General features: G+C 42.9%; 1 protein-coding gene across 1 annotated transcript in view; it reads right to left on the reverse strand.

Moving 5' to 3' along the window:
• The window catches only part of Kcnh5 (potassium voltage-gated channel subfamily H member 5), a 303,831-nt gene extending 288,555 nt beyond the window's left edge, over nt 1-15,276 (reverse strand). Inside the window, exon 1 of the mRNA XM_036205975.1 lies at nt 14,302-15,276. Coding sequence (XP_036061868.1) covers nt 14,302-14,374 — 73 coding nt within the window. The 5' untranslated portion in view covers nt 14,375-15,276. The remainder of the gene's footprint in view (nt 1-14,301) is intronic.
• Nucleotides 15,277-21,806: the final 6,530 nt, after the last annotated feature.

The raw sequence follows: 21,806 nt of genomic DNA on the forward strand, positions 1-21,806 counted from the left end.
AGTAATTCCTGAATTCTGGCAGCTGCAATAGGATCTTGTTTTGTCCCAAATGTCAAAAGTAGACATTGCTAGATTGTAAGGTAGATGCACTGAACTGATTCCTTTAGGGTAGAATCCAAAAATACAGCCCAAGAGATAAGTCTCCTGCTCAACAAAGTCTGGGACACTTTAATCTGGTCCCTCACCTCTCAAAATCCTGCACCAGAATCACCTGGTAGTTAGCAGCAACATGGCCTCTGGGAGCCACCCTAAACCTTTGTGAAATGACTTATCCCTAACAGGCTTGAGGGCCAGCCATCCCAAACCAGTAAAAAAGATACTTTCTGAGAGCCAACCTGGGTCTGCCTAAGGGCCTTAGCAACAGCAGCTGAGATATGACCTGGAGATGACCTGGACCAATGAAAGGCAGCCATGTCACACCAGCAGATGCATATTCATCAGACCTTCTGCAGGGTTGGGTGGAGGGGTATATAAGGCTTGCCTCTTCCTGAATAAACTGGGCTGCTTGTTTCCACATTATCCCAGAGTCTGTGTTGTTGACTCTGTGCCTATGTGCCCCCTCCCCCAAAGGGAACAACAGCACAGGACCCTGACACAAACCTTCTGAGTCAAAACCTGTAGTTTGAAGATACTAGTTCCAAGAGTAAGATTGGGCCTATCTTGTGTATTTTCTCCTTCCTTTCCTACAAGTGGAAAGGCAGGACAGGAAAGTTATAGGATTCTGCTGGTGAACACAGGAAAAGACAGAAGCAGGCATCACTGCATTTCTGAACAGGGATCTAAGCTTGCTTTGCTTGGTTTCATTTTAGTACAAAGAAGCACTTCTTCACAGAATGACTTCTTCAGGTGATATGAAATTAACCACACTTGAGTTCATACTACCACATACTAATCCCATTTGTAAAGGAGATCAGGAATCCATGCTGATAGAAAATTCTAGAAGAGGAAAGATCATAAGCAGTCAATGAAATGCCATAAAATCATCTGACATGGACAATTCCTTTCCTTTGTACAGAAGTTCTGGAAGAGAGGGAAATGGCTTTCCTCTGGGCTGCTCCAACAAGATTTGACTTTTTACAATGTTAATGTCTTGTTTTTTTATGAAAACTATATCCTTTTTAGATCTAGAAACTTCAGGACACTAACAATGGGAACAGAACAGCAAAATACATGGAAAGACATAGATGGAAGAGCACAAACTTGGCATCAGATTAGATGAACAAATGCAGCTATCAAAGGTACGACATTATAGTTATTAATACTGTACAGATATCTAAAATTACCAACACAGATCTTAGCTCTTATCATAAAGGAAAAAGATTATGGCTATGGGATGCAATGGACAGACTAATTTTCCTGACTTTCGTGATGCTCTCCGTATGTGTATGTGTGTCAAAACCTTACAGTGTAGCTGAACAGATGGCTCAGTGGATAAAGTACCTGCTGTGCAAATGTGAGAACCTGAGTTCAGATCCCCAGAGCTCACATAAAGCCAGATGCTGGAGCACATATCTGTAATCCCTGAAGGGTTTTAGTGAGGTTGTAGGAGAAAACAAGAGAATTCCCAGAGGCTCATGGGCCAGCTAGCCTCCTGTACTTAAGAGCGAACATGAAACTCTTTATCAAGACAAGGTAGAAGGTAATGAATGACCCTGAGATGATATTTTGGCACACACACACATACACACACACACACACACACACACACACACACAATACACATATGCACATGCACACATATACACATACTTTTTTTTTAATCTTGCATACCTTAAATATATACAACAATTTTTAAAGAAACACAGTAGAAAATAATGATGATAAAAATGCTTTTGGGGGGGGTTAAAGTACTGTTCTTTCTCACTCTCAACTTTTTTATGCAAATTATCTTTGAGAGAAATATTTTCAGAGTATTATCAAGAATTGTCAGCTATTTTAAGAAGTGGCAAGACAACCAAGTGAAGTCTAGACTATTGAGGGAGAAAGAAGACACGGAGGTGGGAAAGGACTTTACTTTCACGTTTTCCCAAGGTCTACAGCAGCCAGTGAGGAAAGACAACCTGGTATCTCTCTAAATATATTCATCTAGTCCTAACTAAAGAGGCATACCTACACAGAAACTGCAGTAATTCTAAAATGAGACATTGGGGGAGCTCAGCCAGTAAAGTACTTGCAGTACAAGAATAATCACCTGAGTTAGATCCACATTAAAAAGCCAGGGACAGTAGCACACACTTTTAATCCCAAATCAGAGCAAGGGCCAGGGTTGAGAAGGAAAATAGTAGGGGTAGGGAGGTGGCACATACCGGGTAGGAGGTTGTAAGTGGGAAGGTGAAGGATGAAACTTCCAATTTCCCCATCTCAAAGAAAAATTCCCAGCTTCCTTCTCTACACAGACACTGAGGCGAATGCCCAGAAGTCATCCTTCACACCTGCCCACTCAGGACACTAACTTATTGCTAAATCCTAATGGTTCTACAATGATACATATTGGGTACATCCCTTTCCAGACATCTCCACTGCCTACTCTCCAGGCCAAACAACCATCCCCTCTCGCTTGGACCATTGCAGTGACCATCGAGTTGACTCCAATGTCCACGCCTTCTCCCTCCAACCCTTAAACAATCACCAAGGTGTTCAGGAGATCTAGCCAGGGCTCTTTGGATGGGCCCCCAGTTGCTCTTCCTCCTCGTTTTACCCACTGTCATTCAGCCACATTGGTCTTGAAGCTTCACAAATGTACCCACTCATTCGCCCTTTCTCTGCTTGGGACTGTTTCCATTTTCACTTTGCCTACAACATTCTTCTTCCCAGTTACCTCTTATCATTTTAATAGCGCTTCCTTAGCCAGGCCTCCCAAAAACTGCCTTCCATTCAAAAACGAGTCCCTGTTACTTGTGACCTCAGCACTCTTTCCTTTTCCTTCAGAATGCCTACCACAGTTTCTACTTGGATGCTCTCTGTGTGTTTGTTACGTAGATGTCTCCCTTTCCAGTCTCTGAAATCAAGGTACATATTAGTGTGTCCATCACTACACAAAACAATCTTTGCTGGGAGAATCAAATTAATAGTTCCTAGTCCTATGAAGACAGTCCGTAAATAACTGCAAAGCAGTATTTGAATGTTATGTAGAAAGGAGATAAAGACTCAACTAGACCTATTCCCAAAAGATTATATTATTAACAATAATTAATAGTGATAGCAGGCAAACTTAAGCAGACTTCCTGCACTTTGAATAACATCTGAAAACTTGTGAACCTGAGTCAGGGATCCAATGTTACTTTTCTGAGTTTGTCTTCTGGGTGAGTGATATTTATAGATATATTTAAGTTTCATGTGGCAGTAACAGAAAAAGTCCCCTGAAGCATACATAGCACATTTTATTTGGGTTAAACAAAATCTTGATACATATGGCTTTTAAAAAAAAAAGGCATAACTAATTTATATGAAAATCTCCCCATCTATAGTGTTGATTTCTGGTTTATGCATTCCCCATTTCTATAAAGGGGCTGGTATCTTTTATGTCCTTACAAAATACACCTTTTTCCTAAAATTCCATAACAATACCGCCAATGTGTAGACACATACACTTCATACTTTCCAAAATGAAACTAATTATTATATAATAATATTGGCAACATTAAACAGACCATCACTGTGGGAGTTTGAAATATGCAAAAAAAACTGTTAATTTATTCAAACGTGTTCAGCTGTCATCAAAGATAAAAATATGCCTCCACATTTCGTCTCCTTCAAGATCAAAGGTACATTTTCAGGTTTCTGTGTTTCTTTGATGGCATTAACTTCATCACTCCCCATCTCGCCAAAGTGGATCAGAAAGCAGGAGCTATTTCAGCATCTATCCCCAAAATTCTGCTGCTGAGAACAATAGAAATGTTACAGACAGTGTCTTTTCCACAAAAATGCTGAACAATTGAAGTTGTACTTGTGTGTGTTATATATATTTGTGTGCAAGTATGCACCCCTGAGAGTGCTTGTTGAGGCCAAAGATCAATGCCACATGTCTTTCTTTAACGTTCTCCATCTTCTGTTGTCAAGATGGGGTCTTTCACTGAACCTGTTTGCTGTTGTTTCTCTAGACTGGCTGGCCAACCACCTCCGCAGGATCTGGTTGTCTCTGCCCTCTGCCCAGTACTGGGATTACAGGTGCAAGGCTGTGCTCACTTCTCTAGGGATGCTGGAGGTCCAAATGCAGAACTTTCAGCTTGTATAACAAGAACTTTACTCACTGGCCATCGCTCCAGCCCAGTTTCCATTCCACTTTAAAAATAGTAATGCTTTGCTCATGCGATGTATTTCTAAAGATGATGCTGGTCAGAATCATTAGCGCAAAACACAACTGCAATGGCTGACCACAAGAATCACAGACTCACAAAACATGGAAAAACAATCACCTGGGTGTAGTTAATGACAAATTGTTGTTGAATCCTATTGCAGTGAAATTTCTTAAAATATCTAAAGCTTTAGACATCCACTAATTAGATAATCTTGGAGAATAAAAGCTAAACCAGTAAAGATGTGTTTACTGGGAGAGAAATGCATTGTTTATTTAATACTCAAGCTTCATTTTGAAACTTACGAATATACAAATGTTGTTTTTACAAACAACCAACCTCTTTTCTGAAGGGATTGTATATTTTCTTCAAAGGCAACCTTTTAAGACAATCAAACATAAATGGCAGTAAAACTCGTGAGAACTTCAATTAAGGTTTCTAGTGCTGTGATAAACACCAGAATCAGAAGCAACTCTGGGAGGAAAGGGTTTATTTCAGCTTCCAGCTTATAGTCCATCAGGAAAGGAAATTGGGGCGGGAATTCAAGGCAGGACTCTGGAGGCAGGAACTGAGGGGTGCTGCTCTCTAGCTTGTTCTCTAGCCTCACATTCAGCTACCTTTCTTTTGCCTCACAGGACCTCCTGCTCAGGGCTGGCACCACCCCCAGTGGGCTGTATCTCCTTGATCAATCATTAATCAAGTAAATGTCCATACAAATGTGCCTGTAGGCCAATCTAATGGAGGCGTTGCCTCAGCTGAAGTTCCTTCTTTCCAGATGTCTCAAGATGACGAAAACCAACTTGCACAGCAGCCTTTTCAGGGTACAATATAACACAATTCATCTTCTAAGGCTTGTGTGTGTGTGTGTGTGTGTGTGTGTGTGTGTGTGTGTGTGTGTGTGTTTTCATTCTACACTCTATGCCACAGGAGCTGGTTGTTTACAATATCTCATTTTTCCCCCTGGGCCATTTTCACAGTGATGGGAGTTTCTGTTGTTCCCTCTGACTTCTCGGAATATGTCTGGGACTGGGGCAATCCAGACTGACACTTCTTTTCCTCCAAGCAGTAAGTTGTTGTTTGGAGGTTGCAAGGTGGTGCTCAGATGTCTTGTTTGTTCATCTGTCTGTTGGGGTCTGCCCACAAATTAGGAAACTCTTGATAAAGTGAGTTCAATGCTTTCTAGCTCAGTGAATGATTTTAGAGGCTTGTAGTTATTTACTATTTTGCCTTCATTGGGTCAAAAAGGTAAAAATAAAATAAAATAAAAAAATAAAAATAAAAAACTCCCGTGTCTTACCTTATCCAAAAAGAATATGAAAAAGCAAGTCTGTAGTAAGCCCTTCCTATGAGGCACAGTGTAATATCTGGGTCATGTGTGTCCTCTCATCTCCTCAGCGGCCCTTCCAGGTTAAAATCCTGGAGAGCCTCAGTGCACCACTGTGGAGTGAGGCCAGGAAGGGATGGGGAGATGGAGCCAGACAGGAAGGCTGGAAGCTTTGCAGATGCCCAGCACAGTTTCATAAAATTATCAGCTTCCCTGAGAGCATTCTCCCAGTAGAGTCAGGTTGTTTTGAGGATGGATGAGACGGTCTCCCTAACTTGGTCCTCATTCCCAGAAGCCTTGTTTCTGAGCTCAGCTAATGAGGCATTCTCCTTTGGGGGGGGGGGGGGCGCTGTACATAGGATTTTGAGCATATGGGACTTTAGCTATGGTCTGAGTCTGTTCAGTGATGACCCTAAGTTCACTCACTGTACACACAACATCTTTAGGAGCTACAAAATTACTCATCTCCTTGGGGAGTAAAACTAACATCATACTGAGCAGGAAGGCAAATAAAAACCTAAGATTTCTAAACAGCAAGACAAAAAAATATAAAAGTGTCCTTAGACTGCCATGAGAAAATGCCACAGAAAATTGATCAATTTAAGACCAAAAATAAATAAATTCAGGTCTGGCCACAGTTTAGATGACATGTGAGAAGAACAAGAAGAGAACTCCAGATGTCACAGCCCACGCAGGACAAAAAAGACAGAGATCCAACCCTGACTTCAGACAAGACTGCTCTAGAAAATGGAATGAGGACAAGCAAAGGAGAGATGGAGAGGGGAATGTAAGCCACTAAGAAGAAGGAAGGATGAGGGAATGGAGATGATGTCTAATATAAAGGGAGAGAGAATAAGTAAAGTTGTGAAAGGAAACATGGATCTTTTCTTCTGTGGGAAGAGGACAGGGTGGGGGATGCTCTCGAGCTGGAAATTATCAGTTGCAAAGAGATACAGAAGGAAATGGCAACTCAAAATTAAAGACCATCAACCGCAGATGGGATGTCCAAAGATTTAAACAACTAATAATTAATTAACAGCACCACACTGCTGTCTAAGGGCTGGATGCTGATCTTGCACTTTGCATACATTACCTTATTTAACCTTCATTCTAACCATATAAGCCATATCCTGTTATTTATTACTTGTGATAATACAAAGGTATAGGTAAGGCAATAAAGTCATAACCAATATGCACATTTCACCTCACAGGGGAAAAAAAGAAAATAAAGAGAAACATCACCATGACATTGTTCTGGATCACCTCTTAGCACGTAGTAGATACTCAGTAAGATTTGGTTGTGTAATTGGATAAATCACTATAAATGGCATGAAGGTTGAGCACTAGGTAGTTGCTGTCTTTAGGGAACTTACTCTCAGACTATGTAACCCCCAACGCAGAGCCCCACTATCCTTACAATGCTATAAGATATACAAAAGAAATTCTTTGTGCTTTAATTTATCCCCAGATAAAAGAGAAGTGCATAGACAGAAAGGACCGCAAGAAAAGTTAAATTTCCCCCATAACACATGTCAGTTGATCGATATTTAGTTTGGCAATCAGCAGCTAGCTTGCTGGATTGTAAGCTGCTTCCACCATCAGTAAAGTGCTCTTAAACAGGCCAGGATTCATTTCAAAAGACAAAACACTCCATCAATAACTCCTAACTGCAGCGTTGTTCGAAATAACTTAATTAGAATATGAAAGTGGGCGAGTAGTTCTTTCTAATATAAAATAGTCGAGAACTTCAGCCTCCTGGAGATTAAAGTGAAAATGGTAGAGAATAGTTTGTTTGTACGTCAAGTTGGGCTAGGGGACAAGCATGCTCTCATGGGTACTGCTGATGCACCCTGTGCTGCATGATTCCTGTTTTTAGATACACACGGTGATTAAATAAACATCTTCAGCTACGTAATTCCTTAGCCAACTCACTTCATGGACATAATCAGAACTGTTTGGAAAAATCAGTTATTAACTTGGTTACTTTTGGAAGCAAAATCAAATCGCACTTATTCAACCAGCCTTTTCTAATTGCGGCACAGGGGAGATCAGGAAAGGTGTAACCTGTATCCATGAGGACAAGCATGATGTGACTAAGCTATCGTGACCTTATATGCACATCATCATAGCTGGAAACTTCCAGGATTCTGCCTCTAAGCTCAGATCTCAGACTGCTTACTTCTCAAAGTTCACAGGACTCTACACTTAATGGTTACATTTTTCTGCTTGGGCCAAATCCCCTAAAAAGAATAACAATTAGCTTTAGTAAAATGTCAAATTGCTGTTTTAAAATGATTTATTTATTTTTATTTGATGTGCATTGATGTTTTGCCTGTATGTATGTCTGTGAGGATGCCAGATCCACTGGGAACTGGACTAAAGACAGTTGTGAATTGCCATGTGGGTGCTGGCAATTGAACCAGGGTCCTCTGGAAGAGCAGCCAGTGCTCTTAACCATTGAGCCATCTCTCCAGCCCCTTGACCCACTGTTCATTTCTGTTTTATTTTGCCCATTAATTTTCTTGTTTCTTTCCACATGGAAACTTAGTATGTTACAAAGCTATTGCCTATGCTACATACAAACGTGTCACTTTGTTAGGTCCTAGTATCTACATATAACCAAATGCTAAGACAATGCCTAATATACTAATTTATTATGTTAATAATCATGGCTATCTTAATCTGATCAAATATTTCCAGATCTGGCCTCTTATAGTGGCAGTGTATGCTAATCAACAGGAAATTGACCCTCTCAGAGTAATACATTCCTAATCATGCCTCTTGGAGTTTAATAACTTGGAGAACTTTGAAGATAATTTGTTTCAGCTTTGAACTTTATTTTCAAATTTTGGGAAACATCAAAAGGCTGGAATTATAGATAGGCTGTGGAAACAACTATAAATCTGTGAGCTCTCTTTCAATAAAGTATGGTTATGAACTGACTCTACCTCTGCCTCAAATCTAATATAAATTATATAAAAACATCTGCTAGAGGAAAAACTCTGTGAAATAGTAAAATACTTAGCCATCTCCCGAGGATAAAGCATTATACACATGCAACCTTTCTGAAAACTTTGTATTTCATATATATTGCTACTACACTGAAAATGTGCGCTCTAATTAAATTTTCATTTGATGGTATAAGTTCCCTATTAGTCTAAACCGTATCTTATGAATATCACATTGTAATTGTCCATTATGTGTGACTAGCCAATATCATGTCAATGTTTACTATTTTATTGCTACCATATTTATTGGCTCTTAAAATAATTGCCACTAATTTAGATAAATTTTAAGAATTAAAAGAAGTAAGTACCTCAAATCACTGGACTTTCTTGTTTGTCTTCTGTCTAGTATACTTTTTTCAGGCAAAAGTACTAACTATGCAGACCCCCCCACCCCGAATCATAAAATTGAAGGGTCTAGGGGAAGAGAGAATAAAAGGAAAGATATTGGCTAGCCACTAATTGTGATAGAACCTATAGTGACCTCTTGTGGTAAATGGTAACCACGGAAGCTTCGTGGCCACATAACCTCTGCCTAGACTCACTCTGGGGAGTGTGAAAGCACAGATCCCCCAAGTTACCATTATAATGAAAGTAGAAGATAAATGTTAACTAAAACATGAAAGATTCTGCATGGAAATCCACTCAGTCATGACCAATTACAACAATCATTACTACTGCCTCCCATTAAAAAATATAATGGAAAAATAAATAAGTAAATAAATAGAAATGAAATAAAATAAGCATAATGAATTTTTTTAGAAGATTGTCTGAAAGAGGTTTAAGTAAATGGATTTCTTATACATAATGCTTTTGGAATCCAGCGAAAGACAGACACTGGGGAAGTCCAGAGTTGGGGGTGGGGGGAGCAGTCCTTAGCTAGCAGTCCACAGCACTCATTATGTAATGCAATGCAGGCTCAGAAGCGAGATGATGCTCTTGGTTACTTGTCAGTATGATTTAGGAAGTGGTGAGTGTAATTTCAACCTCTTTGATACTTTCAACATTAAAGTGGTGCATTATAAGACGTGGGTAAACCAATGCTTCAAAACCAATGTGTGGTTTTATCAGTATTTCCTCAACAGTGTATTAGATGTTCCAGAAAGCCATTCAAGAAAAGGAATATCAACAACTTTCTGACATGGCCAGCAGACACAGTCTGCTTTACACTGTTCCTTCCAGATTGGGTCATAATGAAGCTGTTTTTCCTTTTTTGTTTTGATACCAGACAGATCACTATTTCCTCGCCTGAGGGTTTCTTATATTACCACCAAGTTTCTAAATATCAATTACAGCATGAAAATTATTTTAGAATCCTTTTTTTTTTTTTTTTTGCAAGGGAAGGGTGGCAGAGATAATGAACTGCCTGCCCAGCCTGCTGTCTCTAGAAAAATAGAAAATTGAATCTACTGAGGACCTCTTAAAAGATGAGCTGCTCAGAAAACACTCTTTTCTCTGTTTTGTTCTTTCCTGGGTCCTTTTCCTCCAAAGAGAAAAATAACACTTCCAGTTTTTCATAAAAGTGAAAAAAAATCCTCAATTTTTAATAGTACTTTACTATTAATCGATAACTTCACATCAAAAACCATTGATTTGAATTTGTAATTTTTCAAAGTTGGCAGCCTAATTTACTGTCCCCAAACTGGTCATTGCTGGCTGTTCACTAGGGATTCAGAGAGAGGGCACCTGAGTGACATGCAAGCCTGCAGGGATGGGCACACTGAGGGCTTCGATACCATGTTTTTTCTAATATTCCACCTAGAAGTCTCTCGGGTATTTAATTCTACATGTAAGCTTACATCTCTATACAGTCTAGTTTACACTAACAAATAGCTTGCATGAACATTGATCATGTAAAGAGAGAGGAGGGGCTGATGATGACAAACACTGATTGAGTCCATAGCTACTCAGTAAAGGTGGCTTCCTCAGCAGGGCTGCTCAGACGTAATGAACTTCCCCACAGTTCTCAAGCCCTCCCCTCTTAATAATTCATTTTGATCCAAATAGCCAAATATACACTTAAACTTCACTATGATGGACAATCTGATATTTCAAACCAGCCAGTAGGACTACTCTATTTCTAAGGCAAAATTATGATAAATGTTCAAACATTATTTTCCTTGATCTGATTGTTATACATTGTACCCAATTATTGAAATGTTACACCACAGCCTATACATATGTCAATCAAAATTAAAATCTATTTTTAATGCTTATCTAAATGTTCCTATTGTCTTTGTACTTTTGACCTTTACAAATTCTTGGAAAAACAATATGCTTTCAGTGTTTACAAGTTAAGAATTATCCTATTCCTTTTATTTATTGTATCAAGTCTTTCATCTTAAAACTAATGGGGAGTATTCCTTGCTTCTCCTATTTTAAAGTTGGCTATAAAATGAGTCCATCCTACACAACGACTCGCATTGTTTTATTTTATAGACACAGTCACCAATAACAACTTGCAATGTTGGCTTAAAATACTCAACTAGATAAGGAGGGGGAGAAAAAGAAGCAGAGAGGAAAACAGGAGCAGAGAGCCTGTGTGGCCACTCAGAGCACAGAAGGTAGCATTTTCCCCTAGAAACTGCAGCTGAGGACTTCAGAGTTGGAATATAAAATCCTCAGCTTCAAGAACTGTGTACAGATATGCCATCATCCCTCTAGCTCATTTGCTCTGTATTACCAGGAAGTTGTCTAAGACAGATTCCTAACTTCCTGAGCTCTCAATTCACCAGCTACCCATGGACAAACACAATTATTTGATTCTCATTCTTCTCTCTCGGTCTCTGTCTGTTTCTCTGTCTCTGTCTCCATCTGTCTATCTACCTCTATCTCTTCCTCTCTTTCCTCTTCTCTCTCTTCCTTTTCCTTTCCCGTGTGTGTCTCTGTGTGTGTCTCTGTGTGTGTCTCTGTGTGTCTGAGTGTCTATGTGTGTCTTTGGTTCTCTCTTTCTCTTCTCTCTCTCTCTCTCTCTCTCTCTCTCTCTCTCTCTCTCTCTCTCTCTGTCAGTCCTTGTGAATTATTCAGTTTTTGCCTCCCTTGTGTCTGTCTTTATGTCTGGGTGGCTGTCTGTCCACTTGCTTTATCTGTGGGCTTCCCTGTCATCTCTGCTTCTTTCTACACACGTTTATCTGACTCTCAGTACAAGATCTGCTTTCAAAAGAGAATGATATTGTATGAGAAAGGAAAGCTAGTCCTTCAGCTCTTCAACAGACTGGAAATGCCCCCCCACTTCCGTTCCCCACTAAAGCCTTGCCAGCAGTTCATTTCCAATGTTATTAAGTTGGTGAATGATTAAATCTTCAGAGTAACAAACCTGATCCACTACGAGGATCCTAGAGGGAATTTTATCTGTTACTCTTAATTAAACCATCTCTTAGGATGAATTTTTCAATTTCTCTGCCAAATCAGGTTGAAATGACAACTGGAGGGCCCTCCCACACGAATGGGTAGACCAACCACATCTGGCAGTTCCCAGTTCAGATACTTGCGAAGGGTTTTTGGTGCTTACTACATATAGACAAGAATCGTTCCCAAATATCTAACACATCCCCAACAAAATCCCAAGCTTTTGTGACTAACACCCTTCAAAGTTAGCCATAGACAATGAAAGGTGGAACTCTTAAATGTCAAAACAGGTAAATCTCACGCATGCTTGGTGTTAGCCAGTGAAATAAACACTAAGCTGGGAAACCATTCTAATCCCAAAGTGTAAAAAAGATAAACTGTTCATATGTTAGTTGGTAGACAGAAAATGGAGGCAACGGGAGTAGACAGGCCCGAGCCACACAATGTAAGTCTCCATTTCAAGCCACATCTGACGGAAACATATTCTACACCCTTCCCACAGGTCCAACCTGAAAAGGTTGTTCCACTAACAATGCTACAATGGTAAGTTTCAATCCAGGGTTTCTCATGGTCTTTCTTTTCACCTAGGGGAGCGGCAGAGAGCCCATGGGTCTGGTCTTCTAAGACCCTCCCTGAAAACTCTTCTCAAAAGGCAAACTGTACGAAGTAGAAACAACTAAAAGAAAAGAAATCAGAAAGGAAATCACCATGTCTCTGTAAATAGTTGATTCCAATACCTTTGAAGGCCCCCTGGCAACTAGATTGTTTAAATAGCAATGCTACCTGTATTCTAGGTCTGGGTGAGATATTCATAAAGGAAGGCAATGGATGTTCTGTGCCATTACAAACTTATATTTTAATTTATATTGTCATAAAAACTGACAGTGCACATGAACCTCACACTGGGATGGCTAAAAATGTTGCAAGGATTAAAGTGACCTGCAACACTATAAGCTAGTTTTTTAATCCAAATCTGCCACTGCTGCTCTAGACCTGTACAGAATCACACATTGACCTAACGTGGAAGAAAGAGTCACAAAACTGCAAACCAAACTCCAAGATGGACATTTAAAGAAAACTCTTTAGGTTACTCCAATTCCAAGGATGCATTTACAAGCCTGGTTTTCAAAGAGACACCAATCTAAATAGTGGCGCTGTCTAAGCTACCACCTCAGAGCCGGCATCTCTGTGTCTAGTTATTGGTTATCACTTGTGTAGCACAGCTAAGCATTAAAACACATTTTCACACAAAAGACCCACATTGTGTCTGTTGTGTAAGCCCCCCCCCAGCACACATAAATTTTCATGAGTGATTGACAGAACCAGGAATCAGGAGCCACACAGAGCATTCCCACCACTTTCCTATTCAACTCCAAGTGCAGAATTTTTTCCCCCATAATTCTCCATGAAGAGATTTTGAAGAGAAACCCTTAACTGATAGTCCACGCAGTTCGCTTGTGGAGTTTAAAATTACATAAAAGAGGATTTTTAAAAACCCAACTAGAAGATGTATAATCCCAGAAGATAAAAATTGTGTGAACTTAAATGTGAACTATATAGTCATTCCAATCCAGAAGTAGGAAACCAAGCATAAACTGGTGATAGTTTAAAGACACTCGGGAGGCAGGACAGCCTTGCTGTGCAGGAACAAGGTAGAATGGTGCTGTTCAAACCTTTTTCCCAAGCGCATTAAAAACACAGAAGCTGTGGCTTTGCTTCTACCCTTCTGCTCGAAGGAAACAGGTGAAATGCAGCCTATTAACCAATACAAAATGAAGACAATAAAAACGTGAAACTTGAAACACAAATCTGATCCTAGTAACTGCCTTCCCCTGTTCCAAGCACTGGCTTTTTCAGGTTCAACTCAGACGGCTCGCCCCAACGCAGAAAACTTTCATATGTGCACAGTGGGTCCAAAAGCTATCCCAGGGACTTAAATATGATGAAGTAGCCAGTTTCCCAGTCATTCCCAACTTGGAAAGAAAGCTTCCTCCAAAAACTGGCTCTACGAATTTAGTCGGCGCTGGAAGCTTGTTTGGGAAGTGATGGGACAAGGAAAGAATCATCATCAAAGTGCCATTCAAACCTATTCTAATGAACCTCCGCTTCACCCACCCCCGTCCCTAGCTCCCACTGTGAGGTCTGGACAGGTGGGAGGGGGCACATCTCCTAGGAAGCAGATGCAACTTACGTCCCTCCACCCACCCTAAGCCACCAGGTACCACTGCCTACACCCCCTCCCCCCTTAGGAGAAGGGTGGGATGGGCGGGATGGGGGCGCCTTGGTCGGGATGGAGGTGGGGAATGTTCGCAACTGCAACTCTGCTTACCACTGGAGCGCCTGACGATGTTCTCCAAAAATGTGTTCTGCGGCGCCACCAGCCCTCTCTTGCCCCCCGGCATCCTGGGTCTGGAGAGCAGCGGCCAGGATCCGCGGCGGGGGAGGGGGGGAAGCAGGAAGAAAAGGTGGAAGAAGAAGAAGAAGAAGAAGAGGAAAAGGTGGTGGTGATGGAGACGAAAGAAAAGGGGGTGCGGCGGCGGCGGCGGGGTCCCCTGACTGTGTCTCCAGCCCGACCCGGATGAGCAGCTCTGGGGAGGAGGACCAGGCAGTTCATGGTAGTAGCGCTCCCCCGGCCGCCGCTGCCCAGACTGTGGCGGTGCCGCACACGGGGCTGGGGAACTGCAGGCTCCGCCGGGCACAGTGCGCCTGCGCCGCCCCCGCTGTCGCTGTCCCGCCGGTGCTGATGCTGAGGCTGCTGCTGAAGATGCTGCCGCGGAGGCAGGAGCCCGGACGCGGGCTCAGCATTTCTCTCTCTGCCCCGACTCCGGGATCTGGGAGAGAGCGAGAAGCAACTCGACTTCCCTCTCCCCACCCCTAACCCAGACTAAGACCCTCTTCCTTAGCTCTGCTCCCTCAGTCTCCTAGCCCACCCATCTCACGCAGCTGTTCCACAGCTGCCCAGGGCAGCTGAACTTCTGCCTGGCTTTGCGAGCGCCCAGTGGCTGCTCCTTTCTCCACGAAGATCCAGGCAAGCGCTCGCTGGCCGGTGCAGGCTGTTGTTTGCAGAAACAGGCACTCGAGAGGGCAATGGCAATGGGGGTTGGGGGTGGGTCACATCTCAGCTTCTCCCGCCGCTGTCCCAAGCCCCCGCAACTCCGGCGGACAGCGGTCCTGGAGCCGAGGTGCTGGAGGGCTCCTGCTCCAGTCCAGGCTGTGCGCCGAGTAGGAAGTGACTCTGTGGCGCTCGGAGACGCAGAGCAGCCACCTGACGCTGCTACCGCCCCCCTCCGGACTCAGGCGCCTGAAGCCTCAACACGGGAGCTTTGGACACCCTGAGAAACCCCACTATCTGGAGCAAAAGCCAGATGGAGTATGAGCGCAGAGCCGGCATCCCGAATGGCCCTGAGCCCCCCCACCTCGGCTGGATTTGGCGCGCGGGGCGGGGGGGGGGGCGCCTACAAGGTGTCTGGGGAGCTTCCCAGGGTTGCTGAATGCAGGAGGAGAACAGGGAGCTGGATCCCCCTACCCAAACTTTCAGAAAAGAGTTCGCTTGATGTTAGGAGTCCTGGGAAAGAGTGAATAATTCAGACAAGAGCGATAGCAATCGGCAGCGTTTGCGTGGAAAAGTGGCCCAAGCCCTGGGAGAGGCCGCCCTCTGGTACGTTCAGGATCCCGACTGGAGTGGGACTGTTAGAAGCAGTCCAAAAGCAAGGGACAGCCACACAGAAGGGAAAACTGCTCAAGTAAGAATGGGGGGGGGGGGGGGGGAAGACACGGAAAGCGAGGGGAGCCCCAGCGGCAGCAGTACATTCTTTTATCTAAGGCATTGTTTTGGCCTCCAGACTGCAGCACCAACATTCACTAAGAACAACATGCAAATTTGGGAGCCTTATCCCTAGATGCGTGTGCTAAGAACGCCGAGGATGGAGTTTTACCGTCTTTTGCTAACAAGTCCCCTGGGCTAAATATGACACACAACCCACAAACTAAGAAGGGAAAGGCCAAAACTTCCTTTCAGGGGGCTCCACCTGGGCCTGTGGTGGACAAGAAGCCACCACCGGGAAGAGAAAGGGCTCCCTGGCAGGGCGCAAAGGGTGAAGGTTAGTTGAATGAGTGTATGTTGTTTTGCTGGGGTCAGGCTGTGCCAGGGGCAAGGTAATTTTTGTAGAAATAATCAAGACTCCTAAAACAGAGGGCAGGCTGTGACTGAGAATGGGATAACCTCTACTAACTCCCTAGGGGGCTATGACTGAAAAGGGGCACTCTCTCTTCCTTCTTCCCCTGCTTTATGTGTCCATCTATAGCAGAGAGTTAAGTGTAAACTTGGATCCAGATTTAACCCTACAGTAATTTTCTCTCCTCTGAAATGTCCACCGTCTACTCAGACCTTGGTCAGCTGAGCAAACCTAAAAGGTGGACAGGAAGCAAAAACGTTAGTTCTGCAGAGATTCCTTCCGGGGAGGGGGGTGTCAAAAATCAAATCGAGACATTGTGGAATAACACTTGTTTATTCTAGCTTTCCATCTGAAGCAGTGCTGTGCTGAGGAGGCAAGTTTTCCCCTCCTATAGACAGAATGTCCCTTCAATACATTAGGGTGTCCTTAGTTAAATAACAAGGGACTCCAGCACAGATTGAATCTAAGCGCTTAGCTTGCCACAGGCTGGAGGCAGTAATGCATCCTAGAAATACAGCTCCCTCCCTGCAGCTGCCAGGGTATACATGGGGTTGGGATACAGAAATAAGAAGGAGGACTTGACATCCAGACCCAGCACTGCCACCCCAATCTTAAACACACACTTCATTTGCCCCACCCCCAGACCTGTGCTCAAAAGATTCCAAATTACTCAGCCATTGGCTGGGGTGATGAATACACAGGTCTAATGTTTGAAAATACATACACATCTATTGCCTAGATTTCTGTCCTTGACTCCTATCATGATACAGTAATTCTATCATCCACATTGACAGGGAATATTTCCAGCCTATATGTTCTCTTGCACATCTTCAGCTGCCCACATCTCACCTCTGGGTATTGATTTAAAGTCTTAGCTTCCCAGTGTTTCCCATCTAATATAAATATCTCTGTTCCTAATCATTTCTCTGTGGGTGTATTAGTTCACACTTCCCAAAGAGGAAACTCTTTTGGACTCCATTAAGATGCAGTCACACAATCACTGTGGAATGTCCCCATTTATTTCCATCCACGGATTTAATTAAAATGGCATGCCTCTTTTCTTCTTTATCCTTAACTGGGTTATCTTACTGTATGGAGCAAAAACAGCTGAGCATTACAAAACGTCAAAACATTTTGTTACACACTTTTCTTAATCTTCCGGTTTAAATTTTCATTCAGGAAAAAAAAAAAAAAAAAAACAAAAAAAACCCTGATACCTAGACAGATGAAGTGCCTCACTCAAGAGGACGCACTACTTTCGAGCACTTGGCAGAGAAACTATAATAGGGCCTCCTGACCCATAGGCAGGGCTCCTTGTCAGTAATAACCTGATCTTGGATTTCTGTGGCAATGGTCAACAGCATCCAACCACCTTTATTGCCATCACTCTCACAGCGAGGGGAAAGAGGAACGCCTAGCAACAACTTCCAACAGCTCCCAATCAAATCACAGTGGAAGGAAGCAGAGCAGCAGCAGCAGCAGCAGCAGCAGCAGCAGCAGCAGCAGCAGCAGATGGACTGCCTGGCCCTAAGGAGCGCACTGGCAGATTGCAGCAAGGTGCCAAGACAGCGTTTTCAAGGGTTTTACAGACAGAGTCCATATGTTGTGACCAAAGCACAGGACTGAACAGGTGAGAGAGCCAGGATTTAAAAGCTCCAATGTCACGAGCTTTTTATTATTATTATTATTTGTTTATTTTGTGACCAAAATTCCATTTCAGAACAGAACCACTTGTGATTTTTCTACTGTGTCTTGAGCTATGGTAAATAAAAAGGTGTTGTCTGTGCAGACCAAGAGTTCCGACCTCTAGCATGGTCTGCTACCCTCAGGATCAGCAGAATGACCTGGGTAAACTGCAGATGTGCTCCCATTTTATAGGAAGCAATGTAAAAGGAAAGCCTTAGAAATTAATTTATTGAGTAGTGATGATTTGTAATCCCTCCTGGTCCCCTAAATAATTCTTTCATAAAGGATTCCCCCTTTGAAGTATTTTTTTAATGTGGCACATGTAACAATGTCTGAAATTATGTTTCAATTTTCTAGAAACAGCAATGTGTGAGCCCTTGTGGACAAATGGCCCAAATACCATTCCCTACAGAAATGATTCTTCTCTTCACTTTCCCTGTCTTCTGAACTATGCGGACACAAGTCCATTGTGCAGTCTGCAGGTGCTGAGTGAGACAGAGGCTTGGGTGGAAGGCTAGGAAAGAAAAGAGGAAGGGGTCCTAAGGACCTCTCCATGTCATCCTCTAGGGTTGGTCTCCTTAAGCAACGACATCCATCTTTTCAATTCTCTCCCGCCCCAAGTCTCACCCCATGCTCTTTCTAGACCACTAACAATGAAAGATACAAACATTGCTTTGTTCTCTTGCATGCACCATGCCCCACACTTACTTTTAGACCTCAAACCTCTCCCTCCCCACCAACCCAACTACACAAGCACAGAATCTATTAGTGGAATACAAACTAGACAAGTAATATAGCACAAAGGCTCATTGCTTAGACCCCACACCCAGACTGCTTAGAAATCAGACATCCTTTTGCTGCTTATATGCCCTAGAATGATTTCCTCTTCTAAAAAAAAAAAAAGCATAAAAAGACCTATTTGGTAGGATTTTGTGAAGATAAATTGTGTTCTTATTTGAGAGCCGTTCAAACATATGGCAGCTATATAACTTATTTTCCTCATTGTGATGATAAAATATCCTCACAAAGGCAGCTTAAGGGAGGAGTTTGTTTTGGCTCACAGTCTGAGGATGCAGTCCATCATGAAGGAAAGCCAGGGCATCAGGAGCTGGAGAGAGCTGGTCACATTGCATTCACACCACAGTCGAGAGGCAGAGGGTTTGTATTCAGCTTGCTGTCTCCTTTTAACTCAGTCTAAGACTACAGCCCATGGAATGGTGCTCCCCATATCTTGGAGAGTCTCCCCCCCCCCCATCAACTAACCTAGTATAGATAAACAGGTAAGAAGCACAGTGTATGTGTATGAGAATAAATGCATAAGCCTCCTGTCTTCATTTGTATTAGATGCTCTAGGTGATGGTGATCTCTGGGGTTCATAGACAATGGACTGCCTTCACTTCCTCCTTGACATTGGTGTGTTCCTGCAAATAGAGCTGATCACTGAAATATAAGGGAGATGGTGACGAGAATTACTTCCAGGTAAGAGCAAATAAGAGCCAGGAATCCATTTCCCATGATCCTCTTCTGGTGCCTCCATGACTGAAGAATCAAAAAAATATAACATCTGGCCAGGAGCAGAGCCTATATCTGCAGGTATTATATAAGCAGGAAATAAATAAGCCACTAGGACCCTACAGTTTGTGACTGTCTTCTGCTGGCATACATTCTGAATTTGCTTTAAGGATAAAAAAAATTAGGGGAACAACCATTTTCAACCTTGTCTACATTTAATGATCACCTGAGGAGCTCATAAAAATATCCCAAAGTTGAGGCCATGGCACAGACCAGGTAAGTCATAACTCCTAATGATGAGACCCAGACATAAATTCCTTTATAACATTCCCTAGGTGACTGCAATGTCCATCAGGTTTGAGAACCCAGACCTAGAGCAATGAAGAGCCCTGGGATTTAAACAATGTGTCGAGATCTTCTTTAGCTCCTAAGGATGTGGTCTTTGTTCTCACCTGTTGAACAAAGACTTGAGGGCGAGTCTTCCTATCCTCATAGCTGCTGAGCACCTCAAGAGAGAACACATGTCCTCCCTGACTCTTGCACTACAAGTTCAAGGCCTCTGAAGTCAACCCTGTCAATTCAGCCCAATCCACCTGCTTGTCCCCAGCTCACACTGTCTTCAGTGCTCTACAAGGGCTTTCTCAACCCTCCTCCTCGCTCTTCTCACCAAAGTTCTCCCAGCTCTTCACACTGATGTTGCCACTCTCTCACCTCCCTGTCTCAGAATGTGACTCACAGAGGTGTCACACTGCCAGTTCTTAGACTCTGGCCTTTGTTCTCTCCTCCCTTTTCTTCTTCTGTGTGGCTGAGAACAGCTTCAGTCCCCAGCCCTCTAATGCACTTCTGGATGGTGTTCTCTCATACTCTGGAAAAACACCACTTTACTGACTATCCCTCAGCCCTCACCAACACTTACTATGTTTTTGTTTTCTTAGCTCACTGTGTCCCTAACTTTCTTTCTCTTTCTCCTATACCTTGTTGGTCAACCTCAGAGGAGTAGGCAGTGAAAGGCACTCTCCATTGTCTGCCTCCTGGTCACTCCTTAACCCACCCATACACTGACCTCTACTGCTGCAATCCCTGAAAGGTCGCCACTCCAAGGTTAGTGGTGTTTTGTTTCATTTTTAGTTTGTCAAACCCTGTGAGGAGATTTCCATTCTTATTTTACTTTACTTGCCTGTGGCATGTGACCCTGTTACCCTTCCTTCCCTCTGGAAGTATTTTCCTACATTAATCAGACCAGGTTTGAATATTGTATGGCTCTAGCATTTCATTGAACCTACCTGTATCAGAATCTCCTTACCCGTAAACTGGGAATAGCAATAATGTCTACCTCCTTTGGTTAACATAATATTTACATAAGATAATTGCTTGCCTGGAGAATGATAATAAATAAATAACGAGTATCAGATGGATAACATCACCAGAGTGAGTACCTACAATATCTAGCAGAAATAACTAGAGGAGCACAATGGACAGAGGAAATAAAAGTAAATTAATGACTCGCAAGGTTTGGGGGCAAAAGGTCTTCTCCGTGGATGAACTTTCACCTTCTCATTCCCACAACAGGCATTTTTATGCCATAGAATAAGCAACTGTAGCCTGTGCTGGAAGTGTTTAACTTCTAGCTGTTCTCAAGGGCACAATGTTTTTAATATTCTTAGCTGTTTGTTTTTCTCCTCCTGCCCGTTACAGGGTCAAGGGGCCACCCAGCCCAAGACAAAGAGTCTAGGAAGACACTTAAGATAAACATGCTTGAGTCCAAGACAAGGAGGCTCAACAGGGTCCCAGAGACATGAAAACTAACCAATATCGTCCATATTAGAATTGTACAGGAGGACAATCTTACACCCAGGCTTCCAAAATAGAGAAATCTGTTTGCTACCCCTCAATGTTCCTCACAAATTTTCCACAAATTTATTGGCCAGAAAAAACAGATCTGAATTGTCAGTTGGAGATTTGTGTTCCCTCTTCACCTGCGTGCTGTGACTATTGGCAAGGTTTGCTGGATACATGTCAGTATGCTGCCTAACAGTGGTTGCTCTTCCTTACCCTGAAATGAGAGACTCCACATTCAGAAATTTACAAGTTTCTAAATCCTCAAGCACAGACCCCTTGCCTACAGTGTAGCTCTCCCATCACCTCTATGCTCTAGCCAGCTTTCTCCATATGGCAATTCCACAGGGATCCCCCAACTCAACATACCCAAAATAGCATCATCCCACAGCCCATCCAAATGCTCTTTCTAGTAGTCCCATCCCAGGAATGGGGGTTGCCACCTCCATCCACCCTGTAATCCAACGTAGTGACTGCAATGCCTCCCCACCCTCCTAAATCTTTCTGGACCATGCCCACTCCTCACCTGCTCTGTTGGCACTGCTCCAGCTGGACCCATCATCTTTCATTTGGACTCTTGCAACAGCCTTCTTCATGGTCTTCCTGCTTCACACCATCCTCCACT

The sequence above is a fragment of the Onychomys torridus genome, chromosome 14, assembly GCF_903995425.1.
Source record: "Onychomys torridus chromosome 14, mOncTor1.1, whole genome shotgun sequence".
Taxonomy (NCBI): domain Eukaryota; kingdom Metazoa; phylum Chordata; class Mammalia; order Rodentia; family Cricetidae; genus Onychomys; species Onychomys torridus.